Source organism: Pseudophryne corroboree, chromosome 7 (assembly GCF_028390025.1).
Source record: "Pseudophryne corroboree isolate aPseCor3 chromosome 7, aPseCor3.hap2, whole genome shotgun sequence".
Classification (NCBI taxonomy): domain Eukaryota; kingdom Metazoa; phylum Chordata; class Amphibia; order Anura; family Myobatrachidae; genus Pseudophryne; species Pseudophryne corroboree.
Window position 1 is genome coordinate 62,741,497 of NC_086450.1, and position 18,632 is coordinate 62,760,128.

Genomic DNA, 18,632 nt, shown 5'->3' on the forward strand with positions numbered 1-18,632 from the left:
CATGTTGAAAAACTTCCCTATGAAGTTTCCACTCTCCCGGGTGGAGGTCATGCCTGCTGAGGAAGTCTGCTTCCCAGTCGTCCACTCCCGGAAAGAACACTGCTGACAGTGCTATCACATGATTTTCCGCCTACCGAAAAATCCTTGCAGTTTTGTCACTGCCCTCCTGCTTCTTGTGCCGCCCTTTCTGTTTACGTGGGCGACTGCCGTGATGTTATCCCACTGGATCAATACCGGCTGACCTTGAAGCAGAGGTCTAGCTAAGTTTAGAACATTATAAATTTGCTCTAAGCTTATTTATGCGGAGAGAATTCTCCAGACTTAATCACACTTCCCTGGAAATTTTTTCCCTGTGTGACTGTTCCCCAGCCTCTCAGGCTGGCCTCCGTGGTCACCGGCATCCAATCCTGAATGCCGAATTTGCGGCCCTCTAGAAGATGAGCACTCTGTAATCACCACAGGAGAGACACCCTTGTCCTTGGATATAGGGTTATCCGCTGATGCATCTGAGGATGCGATCCGGACCATTTGTCCAGCAGATCCCACTGAAGAGTTCTTGCGGGAAATCTGCCGAATGGAATTGCTTCGTAATTAGCCACCATTTTTACCAGGACTCTTGTGCAATGATGCACTGACACTTTTCCTGGTTTTAGGAGGATCCCGATTAGCTCGGATAAGTCCCTGGCTTTCTCCGCTGGGAGAAACACGTTTTTCTGGACTGTGTCCAGAATCATCCCTAGGAACAGTAGACGTGTCGTCGGAAAAAGCTGCGATTTTGGAATATTTAGAATCCCCTCGTGCTGTCGTAGAACTACTTAAGATAGTGCTACTCCGACCTCCAACTGTTCTCTGGACCTTGCCCTTATCAGGAAAGCGTCCATGTTTCTTTTAAGAAAAATCATCATTCCGGTCATTACCTTGGTAAAGACCCGGGGCGCCGTGGACAATCCAAACGGCCGCGTCTGAACTGATAGTGACAGTTCTGTACCAGGAACCTGAAGTACCCTTGGTGAGAAGGGCAAATTTGGACCTGTAGGTAAGCGTCCCTGATATCCAGTGACACCATATCGTCCCCTACTTCCTGGTTCGCTATCACTGCTCCGAGTGACTCCATCTTGATTTGAACGCTTGTATGTAAGTGTTCAAATATTTCAGATCTCACCGAGCCGGTTGGCTTCAGTACCACAATATAGTGTGGAATACTACCCCCTTCCTTGTTGTAAGAAGGGTACTTTGATTATCACCTGCTGGGAATACAGCCTGTGAATTGTGTGAGGGGGAGACGTCTCGAATTTCCAATGTACACCTGGGATATTACATGTAGGATCCCGGAGTTCCCTTGCGAGTGTTGCTGAAACTCTTGAGATGACCCCCTACCGCACCTGAGTCCGCTTGTACGGCCCCAGCGTTATGCTGCGGACTTGGCAGAAGCCGTGAGGAGCTTCTGTTCCTGGGAATGAGCTGCTTGCTGCAGTCTTCTTCCCTTCCCTCTACCCCTGGGCAGATATGACTGGCCTTTGCCCGCCTGCCCGTATGAGGACGAAAGGACTGAGACTGAAAGACTGTGTCCTTTTCTGCCAATATGTGACTCGGGGTAACAAAAGGTGGATTTTTCAGCTGTTGCCATGGCCACCAGATCCAATGGACCGCCCCTTTATACGGCAATACTTCCATATGCCGTCTGGAATCTGCCTCACCTGACCACTGTCGTGTCTTCGTCTGGCAGATATGTACATCACATTTACTCTTGATGCCAGAATGCAAATATGCCTCTGCGCATCACGCATATATAGAAATGCATCCTTAAAATGCTCTATAGACAATAAAATCCTGTCCCTGTCAAGGGTATCAAAATTTTCAGTCAGGAAATCCGACCAAGCCCCCTCAGCGCTGCACATCCAGGCTGAGGCGATTGCTGGTCGTAGTATAACACCAGTATGTGTGTATATACTGTTATGATATTTTCCAGCTTCCTATCAGCTGGCTCCTTGAGGGTGGCCGTATCTGGAAACGGTAACGCCATGTTTTTTATAAGCGTGTGAGCGCCTTATCCACCCTAAGGTGTGTTTTCCAACTCGCCCTTACTTCTGGCGGGAAAAGGGTATACCGCCCATAACTTTCTATCGGAGGAACCCCACGTATCATCACACACTTCATTTAATTTATCTGATTCAGGCAAAACTACAAGTAGTTTATTCCCACCCTACAAAATACCCTTATTTGTGGTACTTGTGGTATCAGAAATATGTAACACCTCCTTCATTGCCCTTAACATGTAACTTGTGGCCCTAAAGGAAAAATACGTTTGTTTCTTCACCGTCGACACTGGGGTCAGTGTCCGTGTCAGTGTCTGTCGACCGACTGAGGTAAATGGGCGTTTTTACAAGCCCCTGACGGTGTCTGAGACGCCTGGACCGATACTAATTTGTCCGCCGGCTGTCTCATGTCGTCAACCGGCTTGCAGCGTGTTGACATTATCACGTAATTCCCTAAATAAGCCATCCATTCCGGTGTCGACTCCCTAGAGAGTGACATCACCATTACAGGCAATTTTCTCCGTCTCCTCACCAACATTTTCCTCATACATGTCGACACACACGTACCGACCTACTGCACACACACAGGGAATGCTCTGATAGAGGACAGGACCCACTAGCCCTTTGGGGAGACAGAGGGAGAGTTTGCCAGCACACACCAAAAGCGCCATAATGTATATAAACAACCCTAGAAGGTGTTGTTTCTATATATATATATATATATGCGCTCTTAATATATAATTATATCGCCAATTTATGCCCCCCTTCTCTTTAACCCTGTTTCTGTAGTGCAGGGGAGAGTGGGAGCCTTCCTCACCAGCGGAGCTGGTCAGGAAAATGGCGCTGAGTGCTGAGGAGAATAAGCTCCGCCCCTTTTTCGGCTGGTTTTTCTCCCGGTTATTAGGAAAACTGGCCTGGGTTAAATACATACATATAGCCTTAATGGCTATATGTGATGTATTTATTTGCCTCTAAGGTAATCTATATTGCTGCCCAGGGCGCCCCCAGCAGCGCCCTGCACCCTCCGTGACCGAGATCAGTGAGCCGTGTAGCAACAATGGCGCACAGCTGCAGTGCTGTGCGCTACCTTCATGAAGACTGAGGAGTCTTCTGCCGCCTGTTTCCGGACCTCCGTTCTGCCGTTCTTCAGCGTCTGTAAGGGGGATCGGCGGCGCGGCTCCGGGACGAACCCCAGGCTGACCTGTGTTCCGACTCCCTCTGGAGCTCAGTGTCCAGTAGCCTAAAACTTCAATCCTCCTGCACGCAGGTGAGTTGCAAGTCTCTCCCCTAAGTCCCTCGTTGCAGTGATCCTGTCGCCAGCAGGAATCACTGATTAGAAACCTAAAAAAAAACTTTTCTAAACAGCTCTTTAAGAGAGCCACCTAGATTGCACCCTCTCGGACGGGCACAAAAACCTAACTGAGGCTTGGAGGAGGGTCATAGGGGGAGGAGCCAGTACACACCATGTGACCTAAAAGCTTTTTTAGATGTGCCCTGTCTCCTGCGGAGCCCGCTAATCCCCATGGTCCTGACGGAGTCCCCAGCATCCACTAGGACGTTAGAGAAAAGTAGGTCGACCACTATTGGCCGACAGTAACTAGGTCGACAGGGTCTTTAGGTCGACATGGTCTAGGTCGACATGGTCAAAAGGTCGACATGAGTTTTTAATGTTTTTTTGGTGACGTTTTCTTCGTAGAGTGACCGGGAACCCCAATTAGTGCACCGTGTCCCCTCGCTCCGCTGCCACTTCGCTCAGCACAGATTACCGTTCCAATCGTAGTCCACGTAGATCGTTAAGTATGAAAAGGTTAAAAAAAAAGAAAAAAATTGTGAAAAACTCATGTTGACCTTTTGACCTAGAGACCCAGTCGACCCATAGTGGTCGACCTAGTTACTGATGACTTAGAGACCGGATCCCAAGATAACTGGGTGATGGGAAGGAAACACACTTTGGCCAGATCACTGCTATGTGAATTAGCGAGATAGCTCAAATAAAATATTTTTGCACCATGAAATGATGATAGGTGGCAATGTAATTTGTTGCGTCTGACAAAATACAGGATGGGGGGTCCAAATCCATGAGGCATGGCCACGCCCCCTAAATCTTCTTGGCCTCCCACATTCAATACGGGACACAGCATGTTACCTTCAAGTTCAGGATGATCCTGTGTGATATAGGATGAGTGGCAACCCTAGGTTTAATGCTAATGGATCAGTATACTTCATAGAACCCATACAGAACGCACATCTTGGGAGAGATCGAATTCGGGGTGAGATGAGACCGCGATGTTCGGTTATGTACATCACCCTACATGATCATCTAAGCTTGTGTACTACTGAGGTGCATACGTATACCTGAAATAACTGCGGAGATAATACCTGACTAAATAGGTCTACTGCAAGAATTCTGCCCAGAGGGATAAGGAGCGTCTGATGAAACCATGACGGCAGGCAAGAAAGAAGTGGGAGGTGGATTCTACTGTCCACCCAGGGACAAATGACCTGGTAACTGCTGATGGCACGTGGAAGAAGAATGTAGTAAGTTAGGCACTGATCTTATGAAGGTGTCAACCACTGAGAGCCTCTCAGAAGTACATCCAGTACATAGAGGTGAAGGCGACAGAACTTCTTGTGACAGAAACGTCAATGTGCAACCGAAAATCTATTTGGATTTACAGAACATCCTCCATCTGGGAAGAGAGGGGATTTTACTAAATGTTCACAAAGTTAGCAGAGCCAGGACACTAAGGGCCTCACAGTTTTCTCAACTCTAAATCGCAGTGTTAATACCAAGCTTCCAAAAATTTGTGTGCTTCATGCGGAAGCAGACATGGGAACAGGGATTGTGCAGGTGCACACTTGCACCCTCTGACTGGATTTCTGTCTAACTGCAGAGGAGACCCTAAGCGAGCATCTTGGATGCTTCATCACTGAATTACTTCAACCAGGGGAGGAGGACAGAGACATATACTGGAGAATAGCAATCTGCTCCCACACACACAATAGTACTATCCGGGCAGGAGACACATCCATAGCAACATAAGAGAACAAAATAAACATAAAAATACTGAAGAATATGAGAGGAAAACGGAAAAGCAGTAACGCAATTCTCAGAGCTATAGCTGGGAACACATTATACAATATATCGGACGATGTTGCGATCCGCGACGGATGGCAACGACCATCGTATCCTATGTGTACTACCAAATCCACCTAATTCGTTGTTGTGATGAACTGGGTGGTTGCATTGTCCCATCTGACATGCTGCACATCAGAGGGAGGATTCTACGGACAACACGGGTGTTGCTACATGAAGCATGTAACAATATATTGCATCACCGCACGGCGGATCATGTAGTGTGTACGATTATGCGATATATTGTTAAATCGCGCCGTCGTTCAGGTGTGTACCCAGCTTATGCATATAAAACTCGTATCTTTATAAATGAATACTTGAGCAATGAGAGGGCCGTTCCAATTTCACTTACACCCATACAATCCCAGAACGCACGATATATAGCACACACACACACTATGCAACCTGCAGAATGATACATCGTGTCCAGGGATTGTATACAATTAATTGTTGCTCTTGTACACACTATGCACTCATCATGTAGAACAGTGACAAACGTCAGAGTCCAGCATATGGCGTGGTCCTGCACGCACACTACTCAATGTGTACCACATCGTACATTGCATTACCCCATCTGAGGTGCAGCACCTTAGATGGGATGGTGTAATGACGAGCGTGTATGAATGATAGATTGAGTGTACACATTCTATAATGGTCATATACGATATATCGTATAGCATGTACCCACCTCAACACACTTTGTTTTTATCCAACAAAGTGGACGAATAGGAGCAGCGCTGGAATACCACTTCATGTGAAACAAAACATTATTGATAGTTTAGGAGACTAAATAATGAGGCATTATAGGGCCTGTTTGTAGGTATAGAAGTCAAAGATGAGGATATAACAAATAATTTTATAATGCACTTTGGTCAGTAGCCAGAGCATATGGAGAAGGAAATGGACCACAGCTAGGTAGCTATAACACGGATACATAGTAGGTACATACAAGCCACTTACACAGGGGACTGCTCTGAAAACTGAAAGTGGACAATGTCTATGTAGCCCAATTACATAATAATAATAATAGATAATAACATGATTAAAATAATAGCTTAAAAGGGCTAAAGGCAACCAGTGAGCAGTGGATCCAGACTACAGATATGCTGTACAGAGAGGGAGGAAATACACGAGACCTGGAACTACAGACCGGTGGGCCTGACACAGTGGGGACATTGCTTTCTGCTACACTTTGGGGAGAAGTTACCTGGAAAGAGGGTTCTCCACATGTGAGCAGCCCCTCTAGTGTCCTGACTTGGATGTATGCTACTAGCAATATAGTCACTGTAAAGCATCCAGATTACCATCCACGTTCTCTGCTTGGAGGCACAGCAGCCTACACTAAAGGAACAAGTACTGATGCTTTGTTAAGTGAAGACAACAATCCTGTCATTACCCAATACTAAGAGACAGCACAGATTCTGACACCATCAGGAAAGTTCCGTATCATCATTCGGTCACATTTCTCTCTTAATACATTAGCAGTGACACTGACCTGGGGCTTTCTGAACATGGCTTCACATGCCCTTGACTGCTTCCCTCCCACACGCCGTTCGCCAGCTCGTTCCCAATGGCTGACATGACTTTTATGAGCTCGGGCGGCCAGTCATCGAGGTCCAAGGAACGGACGCGGGATAGATGGGTCCCCAGGTTACGATGAATCCCAGAACACTCTATACACATCAGAGCTCCGAGGTTCAGGCTGGCCCAGTCTGGGTCTGTGGGTGATCAGAGAGAGGGAGGTGAGAGCTGGCACACACTGCTGCAATAACAAAGGGTACCTCTACCCGCTGTAAGTGTGAGAGGAGGACTGGAGCATGGCCGGCTGTGGCAGCATCTGCTGGACCTGGGCCGAGAGGAATGAACCACTGTCTGCTAATGTCCGTTCACTAGTGCAGCCCGGACGGACGTTATATGCCATTCTAACAGCAATAGGCCATGAACAGGTTAATCACTAGCCAGGACACAACATAGTCTGCTTGTGTGCTTCCAGTGTTACTTCTCTAATAATGTTTTGTAGAACACAGCAGTGATGTTATTACACCGGGAACATTATTCCGCCACATTCACTACAGCGCGCTCTTACGCAGCAAAAGGTACAATAAAATGGCAATAGATGCAGGTAACGTTAACCTCAGACATGTGTAGGAGAAAGGTCATGGTAATGCAATGAAATACAGACTGATTATTTTTAAAATGAAAACAAATAATTTTTCAGGATTTTAAAGTAGTTGTTTTTTTAGCCACGCAACCCCATCTGATCTTGAATATATAATACCACCTTATAGCCAGCAAGGGATGTCAGCATCTGCAGAATGTCGACATATTCACAATGTCAACATATGAAAGGTTGACAGTCTGCAGGGTGCTGACGGTTAGGGTTAGGCTGCAGGAGTGGTGAGTTAGGGTTAGGCACTAGGGGGAGGGTAGGCTACGGGAGGGGAGGATTAGGGTTAGGCTGCAGGAGTGGTGAGTTAGGGTTAGGCACTAGGGGGAGGGTAGGCTACGGGAGGGGTGGATTAGGGTCAGGCTGCAGGAGTGGTGGATTAGGGTTAGGCTACAGGAGGGGAGGATTAGGGTTAGGCTCTAGGGGAAGGGTTATGCTGCGGAAGGGGTTGGTTAGGGTTAGGCACTAGGGGGAGGTTAGGCTATGGGAGGGGAGGATTAGGGTTAGGCACTAGGGGAAGGTTAGTCTATAGGAGGGGCGGGTTAGCGTTAGGCACTAGGGGGTGGTTAGTCTATAGGAGGGGTGGGTTAGGCACTAGGGGGAGGTTGGGCTATAGGAGGGGAAGATTAGAGTTAGGCACTAGGGGGTGGTTAGTCTATAGGAGGAGCGGGTTAGGGTTAGGCACTAGGGGGAGGGTTAGTCTATAGGAGGGGTGGGTTAGGATTAGGCACTATGGGGAGGTTAAACTATAGGAGGAGCGGGTTAGGCACTAGGGGGAGGCTAGGCTATGGGAGGGGAGGATTAGGCTTAGGCACTAGGGGGAGGTTAGGCTATGGGAGGGGAGGATTAGGGTTAGGCACTAGGGGCAGGTTAGGCTACAGGAGGAGCGGGTTAGGGTTAGGCACTATGGGGAGGTTAGACTATAGGAGGAGCGGGTTAGGCACTAGGGGGAGGTTAGGCTACAGGAGGGGAGGATTAGGGTAAGGCACTAGGGGCAGGTTAGGCTATAGGAGGAGCGGGTTAGGGTTAGGTACTAGGGGCAGGTTAGGCTACAGGAGGGGAGGATTAGGGTTAGGCACTAGGGGCAGGTTAGGCTATAGGAGGAGCGGGTTAGGCACTAGGGGGAGGTTAGGCTATAGGAGGAGCGGGTTAGGCACTAGGGGGAGGTTAGACTATAGGAGGAGCGGGTTAGGGTTAGGCACTACGGGGAGGTTAGGCTATGGGAGGGGAGGATTAGGGTTAGGCACTAGGGGCAGGTTAGGCTATGGGAGGGGAGGATTAGGGTTAGGCACTAGGGGCAGGTTAGGCTACAGGAGGGGAGGATTAGGGTTAGGCACTAGGGGGAGGTTAGGCTATGAGAGGGGAGGATTAGGGTTAGGCACTAGGGGCAGGTTAGGCTATAGGAGGAGCGGGTTAGGGTTAGGCACTAGGGGGAGGTTAGGCTATGGGAGGGGAGGATTAGGGTTAGGCACTAGGGGCAGGTTAGGCTACAGGAGGGGAGGATTAGGGTTAGGCACTAGGGGCAGGTTAGGCTATAGGAGGAGCGGGTTAGGGTTAGGCACTAGGGGGAGGTTAGGCTACAGGAGGGGAGGATTAGGGTTAGGCACTAGGGGCAGGTTAGGCTACAGGAGGAGCGGGTTAGGGTTAGGCACTAGGGGGAGGTTAGGCTATAGGAGGAGCGGGTTAGGGTTAGGCACTAGGGGGAGGTTAGGCTACAGGAGGGGAGGATTAGGGTTAGGCACTAGGGGCAGGTTAGGCTATAGGAGGAGCGGGTTAGGGTTAGGCACTAGGGGGAGGTTAGGCTACAGGAGGGGAGGATTAGGGTTAGGCACTAGGGGCAGGTTAGGCTACAGGAGGAGCGGGTTAGGGTTAGGCACTAGGGGGAGGTTAGGCTATGGGAGGGGAGAATTAGGGTTAGGCACTAGGTGCAGGGTTATCTTAAGTAGGAAGAGGGCTACAGCAGCGGAGTGTTAGGGAAAAGCTGCAATCCCTGATGGGGATGGCGCAGAATAATACCAAAGCTGCTTTTTATGAAAGAGGTATCTATTCTAGTCTAATGGCATCTCCATCGCCCTGGTGGTAGATTACTGTATCCTCTAGTATTACATGTCATTGTACTTTGGTGGTTTTTATTAACTCAAAACGGTCCGCAAGGTACAAGGAGATAAACAAAAAACAAATGCCAAATAATAGAGAATAACTACAATACTCAACAGCTAACAATAGTGTAAGTACACAGTAGAAGTATACAACATTACTATAACACCACAAACTGTGCAGGACAAATAGCAGGAGCAAGAAAAGGGGAACTGGCTGTAGCATTAGCGGCATACAGTGGGGATTCACAGGACTATATATTGCATTATCCACAAAGACCTACTTTTATGTGCTATGCCAGCAGTAACCTGCACTGGGTAATTCTAACTTACAACTAGAAGATAACAGGGAGACTTATAATCATTCACAGTGGGAACTTTAATGCGTGCCGCTGTGGTGGCAACTACTTTGTGGGCTGGACTAATAATCAACGAGCCAACCTACTGGAATCTGGTAACATCACTGTGTCAGTAATTCACGTTAATATTGGTTCAGCCATTACAAACGGCTGCAGCCACTGTGAGTAGTCAGCCACTAGCACACTCTGAATACAGGCACATCTGTCAATCCGCTAAAGGCAAAGAGGCAATTATTCAGATGACAATATAACAGGCATGGCTTTTATACTTTCTATGATATACATGCAGAGGAGTAACTGGAACAATGATAATTTAACCCATGGTTGATGTATGCGATATCCTCGAAACAGTCCAGTTGCAAAGATTCCGATTCTTAAAGCAGACACTGACAGGCACCACCAGTGATTGGTCCATGGGGGAAGTTGGAGCATGTTGAATCATTGCGGTCGTTCTTTAAGAATCGGAATCTTTGCATTTGGACCGTTTCATAGGGGATCGGTATGATATCCTGCCGCACGGGATGCAGAATGTCATTATACAGACATCTGAATCCCGAGCGGTGGAATGCTGAGAGGAGGGCAAGCACAATTAAGCCCATTGCGAGCCCGATGGCGAACTTCACTCGCCAAAGGTTCTATTCTCCATCTATGGGTGTCGTGGACACCCCTAGAGGGGGAATAACCTACCTCGCCCGTATACCGGCGGCGGTATGGTGCCACCGTCGGGATCCCGGTATCTGTATTGTGATCACCGAGATCCCGACGAATTATATGCTAACCACATACCCCCAGATGACTAACCCTACAGGGATTGCTATCAGATGAAATAAGTCTATTTAGACGGCTTCACACTGTAGCATTCTCCTTCAGTTTACATTGCAACAGACATTACTCTGCAAAGGTAAAATTACACACTATTTTTAAGACTTGGTTGAACGGCGCCACCTAGGGGTGAAATTATCATGACAACAGTCGAATGATGGGCTACCTCTACCAAGTTATAATATATAAACACTGTATTGGACAAGTAGAGAGGTTAAGCTCTCTGATGACTTAAAGGCAATGTGAAAGGACAATAATCCCGGCATCCAGAGGAGGTCACCCAATATTAGGAGAGCAGAGAGATGGCTCATCATGGTGTCTCTGGAGATACAGTATATACTTACTTTGTGCATCACAATCCACACAATGCGAGTTTCCTGGCAGGTTGCGAATCGACTGTAGAGCTAAAGCCTCATTTTGGCTGGTGAGACGGGACTGGAGGAGAGACAGAGAGAGAGAGGGATTGTGGGGTCAGACCACGGAGTACGGGCATTCAGCAAAACTGCATGTTAGCAATTAGAGGAGCAATAGCAAAACTAACAGGTACATTAAAGTTAAAAGATCTAATTGATCTTATCTGCAATTAATAAATAATCCCGCTAGCGTTTGAGCAACACTAAGGGGAGAATCCAATTAGCCGCAGACAGCTCCTGGCACGAGCGAGTGCATCGTACGGTACCGCCGGACTCGCACGCAAAAATGTGCGAGGCCAGCACTAGAAGGGGGAATTGCAAGTGCGGCGAGTAAATGTGCCGTTGCCGGCGTTTATACACCATCGCAACAGCAACTCTCACCCCCCGCAAGTTGTTCGCGGCTAATAGGATTCCCCCATAAGTGGCTACAGGTGGAAACGACACATCTTGGAGGAACCAATTGTTAGTATAAGATTTTATACATACAACGCTATCCAATGTGTTATACAGAACCAATCTCTTAATTTTATTTCACTATCTGATCGAATACTTGACATCACCCATATCAACATTCATGAGGTCAACATGGTCCAAATTGTTGACAGGCACCAGGTTAACATCACCAAACCGATTAAGACCACCAGGGACAGTTTGCTGACCGTTCAGCACGTGGACATATCATCCGGGTAGACGTGATGACTGCATTATTGTGTCGACCCGATGACTGACTACTAATCATACCACACCCTGTCATTGTTAGGAGGTATCTTCTTCCCTTAAGAATAGCTGCTGAAAGATGACTGTATCTACTGAGCGACCAATCAGCACTCTGATAGGCCCTGGTTAGACATTGGTTGTGAGCTGCACACATTGTAGCCTCATTTACGCTGCGACCTGCAGCCAATTTGATCTGAAACTGCAGGAAGCCAGCTTAGGGGCTGAATACCCATAAAAAAATGTATCTTCAATTCCCAAGAAACTTTGTACGACGTCATAGGAGTACTTTGTGCACTGCGTACAAACTCGCCACCTCTCTTCTGTGCGTTTCGGTTTTGTTTTAATAACCTATAGGTGTCACAGCTCCTACTCGTGTGATTTTAGAGCTGTCAATTTCTAATGAAATAAACTGAAGGCTCCATCCACTCATTCATGGTCTTTAGGTCATGGAACTGGAGGTCAGTTAGTGATCCTAACTAGAGAACAGATGAATGACTGATCACAGTGACATGATGGGAACTGGTGCGGTGACCTGCTAATATCTGGGCAGGCCCACAAAGGATGGACAATCTGGTCAGTCATAGCGATAGACCAATAGCGTGGGAGCCTTATCATGTGAGCTGGCCCTGTAGCTGTACATGCAATGCACTGCTGTCTAGCTGTTCCGCACGGTGCACGGACAAGCTCAGGGGGTCAGTGACAGTTTGTGTGGGCAAATTACTCACATGTCTGGGTATTTGGCAGCCGTGCAGAATGCCTGTATTGCGGTATGTGTGAACAGCTATGGGTAAGACATTCAGAGCAGGGATGCATTAAATACACATAGAGTAGACAAGTTGAATTGTAAAGGAGGCAAAAACAGGGAATGACGGTCCTTGCCAGGGGTCTCATTTAGGGCCTGATTTAGAGGTGGACACAGGGCTGGTCCCAACTGCGTATTTTTGCGAATGTCGTGGCTGATGGTCTGATATGCCCATCGGCTGTAGTGCTAATCTGCCGCTGTGTGTATTAAAATGAACAACCGGTCGCACCAACAGAGACTGCGCTAGATCTATGGAGGCACAGAATCTCTGCCTCAACATGGCCGCCTGTGTCAGTACAACTGCGTCTTTAGATGCAGTAGCTGCATGTAACTCGCCCACACCCGGCTAGCCACCCCCCTGTTACCACTCATAAACACCCACTGAAACTGCATCTATGGGGATGCATGCGCAGACTGTGTCCGACATCGCCACCGCTTCCACCTCTGAATCAGGCCATTATGTGACAGAATGAGACAGCAGAATGTGACACTGTAAGGGAATTCAGCAACTGTGCGAGAGGGTGTGTGACAGCGATTAGGTATCTGTTAACCACTTGCCTGTCGTTGTCGCATCAGCCAGTCTGGCCTTTCCCCAACCTGGTTGCAACTGATGCGACCAGTCAAAAAACACCCACTGGGCAGCTGCCGGAAAATATAATCTTCCAGCAGCTGCCAATCTCAAAATGACCTCCCAGGCCCACTGCTCCCAGCTTCCCTCAGTGGCTGCCGTGCCGCCGATCACTGATGACTGGCGATCTGTCTTTGGTTGGGATCGGGGAATTGGGATTTTTAAACATGTTTAATATTCCCAATTCCCCGTTCCCAGCCACTACAAGATGGGAAAATTGCAGCAAATTCTCGGAATTGTGTGAGGGCCTTAAGTCAGTTAATAAGAGCATGACTGTGATGAGTGTCACCTGATTGGTCTAACCAATCAGTGTCAAGTTAGTCTCACCAGCTATGTGTCAGAGATACAGATGTGACAGTGCCCCAGGGCATGGTGCCATGCCTGCTATTAGATCAGCAGTCTAGCTAGTAGCAGCTAAGCCCCTAGTTGCTGGGTAGGGGGTAGTCTGGGACTGTTCAGCCACAGAGACATGTAAGATCTTGGGAGCAGGGTCCTGCTTCCTAATGTTCGTTCCCTCCCCCCATGTCCACTTTCTCAGCCAGCTGGTTTGGGTCACTATTATTTATTATATGTCAGTATTAGTCTCACATTTCTCACTATGGGAGGAATTCAGTTCCGGGTGTGAATTGCCATTGCTGCGGCATTTAAATGCCGGCAACACCACCCTGTCGCGCATCCTTTGCCCACCTTATGGGGTAGTGAACACTTTTGTACAAGATCCAACTGCATAAAGTTATTTATTATGTGTCAGTTTTATACTCCCAATTGTTTCTGTGTATATCTGTTTATACTGATACTCGGTTCACCCTGTTTTGTATATTCGATCTGTACAGCACTGTGGAAGTTTGTGGCACCTTATAAATAGCAGCTAATAAAAATAATATTATAGAACACTGGAAAATAAAATCGACAGTAAGAAATCATCATGGGGGACACGGTGCACTAATTGGGGTTCCCCGCCACTTTACGAAGAAAACGACACCAAAAACAGTCCAAAAGCTCATGTCAACCTTTTCACCCATCGACCTAGTACATGTCGACCTAAGTTGAGTCGACCCAACGACCCATACCCCAGGTTTCTGCCTAGTCCAAAATGAAGATAATTCCAAAATGTCATAGATAATTTACACTTAGACATTTCACAATTATGGGTGTGGTATGGAAGGTAGATAGTAACTAGGTCGACCACTATTGGTCAACAGTAACTAGGTCATCAGGTCAAAAGGTCGACATGAGTTTTTTTAAAAAAATTGTGTCGTTTTCTTCATAGAGTGACCGGGAACCCCAATTAGTGCACGGTGTCCCCTCGCAGCAAGGTGACTCGCTGCGCTCGGCAGAGGTTACCGTTCCCAATTGTAGTCCACGTGGATCGTGAAGTATGAAAAGGTACGGTTGTCCACAAATTATGCCCATCATTGTAACAAAAACAATTATTTGGAAATTGTGAACCTGTACAAAATAATAGTATTGTATTACCTTGTTCTTGCTACTTTCACAAGACTGTAGGCTGGCAAGTATTTGGCTCTCTATGGCCTGAACCCAGGCATCCCTCTCCTCGTAACTCGTGGCTTCAAAGTGCCAACTCTGGCCAGTGAGAGACACAATAATGAACTCAAAATTCTCCTCTTGTTCTGAAACATAGCAAGCAAGGGGGAGATGCTTCAATCAGACAAGATCACAATGTGCAGCAGGGCATGCAATGACATTCACTTTACCAACGCGTTTCTCCCAATTCACTACTGTGACTTACTGAAGAGCAGTCCAGTCCTCTGTGGCTGTGTAACAGGACATATATCTGTTATTCCCCTTATTTCATAATAATATGATTGTATCATACATACTAACACCACAATGTGAACCAATGGAGACAGATATTAATGGTGGTCACCTTAATGTCTGCCTTGCATGTTTAGGTACATCCCTTTTTAAATGTGCAATAGTTACAGGAGGATTAGCAGTGAGGTTGGAATTTGATATGAATGAAAATATATAACATACAGTATATGAATGTTCTGCTTGTTTTTATTTTCCTAATCATGTTTTAGTATTTAACCAATTGGAAGATGCAGATGATGATGATGATAAAGCAAAAGAAATATGAATGTATAATTGAGTTGCTATAATTACATGATCACGTTAGCAGTTCGGTTTTTAGCTGTACTAGGATTTTCAGGTTGTACGGTATATAACGCAATGTCGGGTGCTGTGGCTGTGGGTTGTAAGCTTAGGTTTACAGTTATATAAGCCAAATCCAAAATTCACTATAGGGCAGTGGTTCCCAAATGCAGTCCTCAAGGTACCCCAACTGTTCAGGTTTTAAGGATCTCCATGCTTTGGCACAGGTGACTTAATTGGTACATCAGTTTGCTTATACCATCTGTGCACTGCAGGGATATCCCTAAAACCTGGGCTGTTGGGGTACCTTGAAGACTGCGTTTGGGAACCACTGCTATAAGACATATCGTTTGCTACATCTGAAATATAAGTTGCTTTATAGGAAAGAGCGCAAAGCACCATTGACAGATATAGATGTAAGTGTTCAAGAAGTTTATTAGACCTCCAGGTGTTTGTGATAAAACTGTGATTTTAGGTTTGTTCTCTCCTGAGCGCAGCAGATTTCCTGCCTATATTGATGGACACTGCATCCAGTCTCTCATTCTCTGCAACAGCAGAATAACCACGCACAATGCAAAATATCTGAAGGTCTGTCAAGCCATGGGAAACGCTATAAATATTGGGGAACGTTGCTTATAGCTCTTTAACAGAAGGCCACCTATAGTGTATGGTTAGTGTCAGAGGCTGGATCCAAAAGGCAGAAGAGTGGAACACCAAGTGCACAATTTAGTATTAAGTGTAAATTTGAGCCATGTTAAAATGCGTCTTGCACAAGATTAGCAGCGCTGCGCACAGGCCCACAACTTCCGGCTGTACATTGGGTTGAGCACATTTTGGGTTTGCGATGGAGAGGCGTGTCAGGTGTATTCACGTGTAAGGTCTCTAGGCCGTAAACAGACATGCATCTGATTTGGGCATACATGTACCCTAAGATACTGTATGCCTCCTAGGACAAGTATCTTTGCATGTCACAAGGCGTAGAATAGTACGGACACTTGCAATACTCCGCAGTCAGAGTTGTGTACATGTGACATAGTGGTACACCTTGTATTATACGGAGCACTCTGCCTGCTGCTGGGACAATACACACATCACCAGCCTCTGCAGAGCAACTTATGACAATCTCAGCCTCTGTAAGGTGCAGCAATTGTATAACACCACCCCAAATACAAAACCACAATACAGGTATCTAATGAACATACAGGATTCATGCAGTTCTGCTAACACACAAGTGTGGTCCAATAAGTAAGGTAACAAGATCTCTCACGTGTGTAATGCCTCTATTTCATTATAATTTCCCGCCAGGACAGAGCAGGTAGTCCACTGCTTTCCCTCACGGCCATTAGACAGCGCCTCGTATCAGTCATACTGTCCTAACATCAGGTATAAGATGGCAGCACTGGTGGAAACATGGTCACACATTGAGGTAGTGTGATCAGATTTCAGGGTCTAAAGGGCACATCAGCAACTGAAATTCATCGCCAACTTGTCGAGGTCTACAGTGATAACGTCTTGTCATGGAAACAGGTTGGGTTTGATGCACTGCCTGTGGGAGACCAGATTGGCCAGTTGGGTCGCTGCTCACCTTGAATGTCTATTCTGCCATTATCAAAGGTAGAAGACCAAATCCAAACCTGTTTCCGCCACCTCCCCGCCACCCCAATCACATTAAGCGGAGACAGAGCCAGTGCTAGTGTTTTGGCACCCCCCTGCTCCTCTTCATGGGGCTTCTTCACTTCAGCAGCGGTGACAGCATGACATCACATACGCCATGCTGGAAAAGAAAGACACTATGACTTGAGGAGGGATGAATGCTGTCCAACAGCAACAGCGTGTGTGTGTGTACCAGGAGGGATGGGCTGTCGATGGAGGAAGACCATGGAGCCACCAGTACCTAAGGAAGGGGGACTTGGCTGCAGCTCATCAGTAAAACTAGCGCCGCCTGCATCATCTATTGACATAGATGCTGGGGCGGGCTTTTCTGTTGGAATTACTGTGCAGGGCAATGGAGGAGGTGGAACTATTTCCCCTTACCATTACAGGTGGTGGAACTCAGTTCCACCTCGTTGCCCACCCCTTTAACCCCTGACCGTACACCTTGACAAGCAGGCAATGACCTTCAGTTGCTGATGTGCCCACTACACGCAGACATCTGACCACACTATACACCTAAATGTGTGACCGTGTTTCCGCCAGCCGCGCCACCTTACACATGATGCTGGGATAGTATGACTGATATGAGGCGCAGTCTAATGGCCGTGAGGGGAAGAAGCGGTCTACCTGCTCTGGCCTGGCGGGAAGTGAGAACGAAATAGAGAACATAACACACGTTACTCTACTTCCTGAATCACCCTCGTATTAAAGTGTAAATGGGCAGCTGTAATACATGTACATTAATAGCACACTTACTGCATACATGTACACAGCGTGATATATCGAGAGTACTCAATCAGTATACAACAAACAGCCACACATGGCAACAGATTGGCAACACACTGGACACAGCCATGTACATTCCTGTGAGCAAAACATGTAGAACAATGAGAAACAAAATGAGCCACACAGCATACTAAATAAGTAGTAAGGAAAATAAACACACACCGGAGGTCATTCATGAAGCACAAAGCATCTGATGTGCAGGCCAAAGAAAAAGTGTGAAATAACTGCCTTAATCAGAAGATGTGCGCCAAGGTGCAGCGGTTTGCGGCGCAACAGGATGGTGATTGTGGAGGAAATTACGTTTGCACGATAGGAGGGTAAATTGGGTAGTAGCATACATTAAATCAACGGAGAGTGCGCAAAACTAGAGAAATTATCTTCAACTATAAGATAATGGCCTCCAGTTATCAAGCCTTGGAGAGTGATAAATAGCACAGTGATAAAGTACCAGACAACCAATCAGCTCCTAACTTCCATGTCACAGGCTGTGTTCGAAAAATGACAGTAAAGGGCACTACACACTACCCGATCCCCGCCGACACAGATATTGGCTGCAGCGGGGACCTGGCATTGGCAAGTGCATACACACTTGCCGATGCGGCCGGGACAGGCAGCGATGGCGGGGACAACGACAGCCATGCTGTATCTGCAGCATGGCTGTGGTTAACGAGGATCTCCCTCGTCCGCACATGTTCGGATAAGGGAGGGGGTCGTTAACGATGCACGGGAGCGCGCATCGTTAACAGCATTTAGTGTACACACTGGATGAGATTGTGAAAGATCTCGCTCAGATCGGCCATTCTGAGCGAGATCTTTCAAAATCTTGTCTAGTGTGTATGGGGCTTTAGGAGCTGGTTGGCTGGTACTTTATGACCGTGCTATTTAACACTCTCCAAGGCTTG

At 47.1% G+C, this 18,632-nt stretch overlaps 1 protein-coding gene across 7 annotated transcripts in view; it reads right to left on the reverse strand.

The window, feature by feature from the left end:
- AGAP1 (ArfGAP with GTPase domain, ankyrin repeat and PH domain 1) overlaps positions 1 to 18,632 on the reverse strand; it is a 636,024-nt gene that overhangs the window by 39,471 nt on the left and 577,921 nt on the right. For all 7 annotated transcript variants that reach the window (XM_063933229.1, XM_063933230.1, XM_063933228.1 and 4 more), the window contains 3 exons: positions 14,653 to 14,807; positions 10,961 to 11,051; positions 6,668 to 6,890 (listed from right to left, as the gene is read on the reverse strand). In XM_063933229.1, the coding sequence (XP_063789299.1) occupies positions 6,668 to 6,890; positions 10,961 to 11,051; positions 14,653 to 14,807 (469 nt within the window). The remainder of the gene's footprint in view (positions 1 to 6,667; positions 6,891 to 10,960; positions 11,052 to 14,652; positions 14,808 to 18,632) is intronic.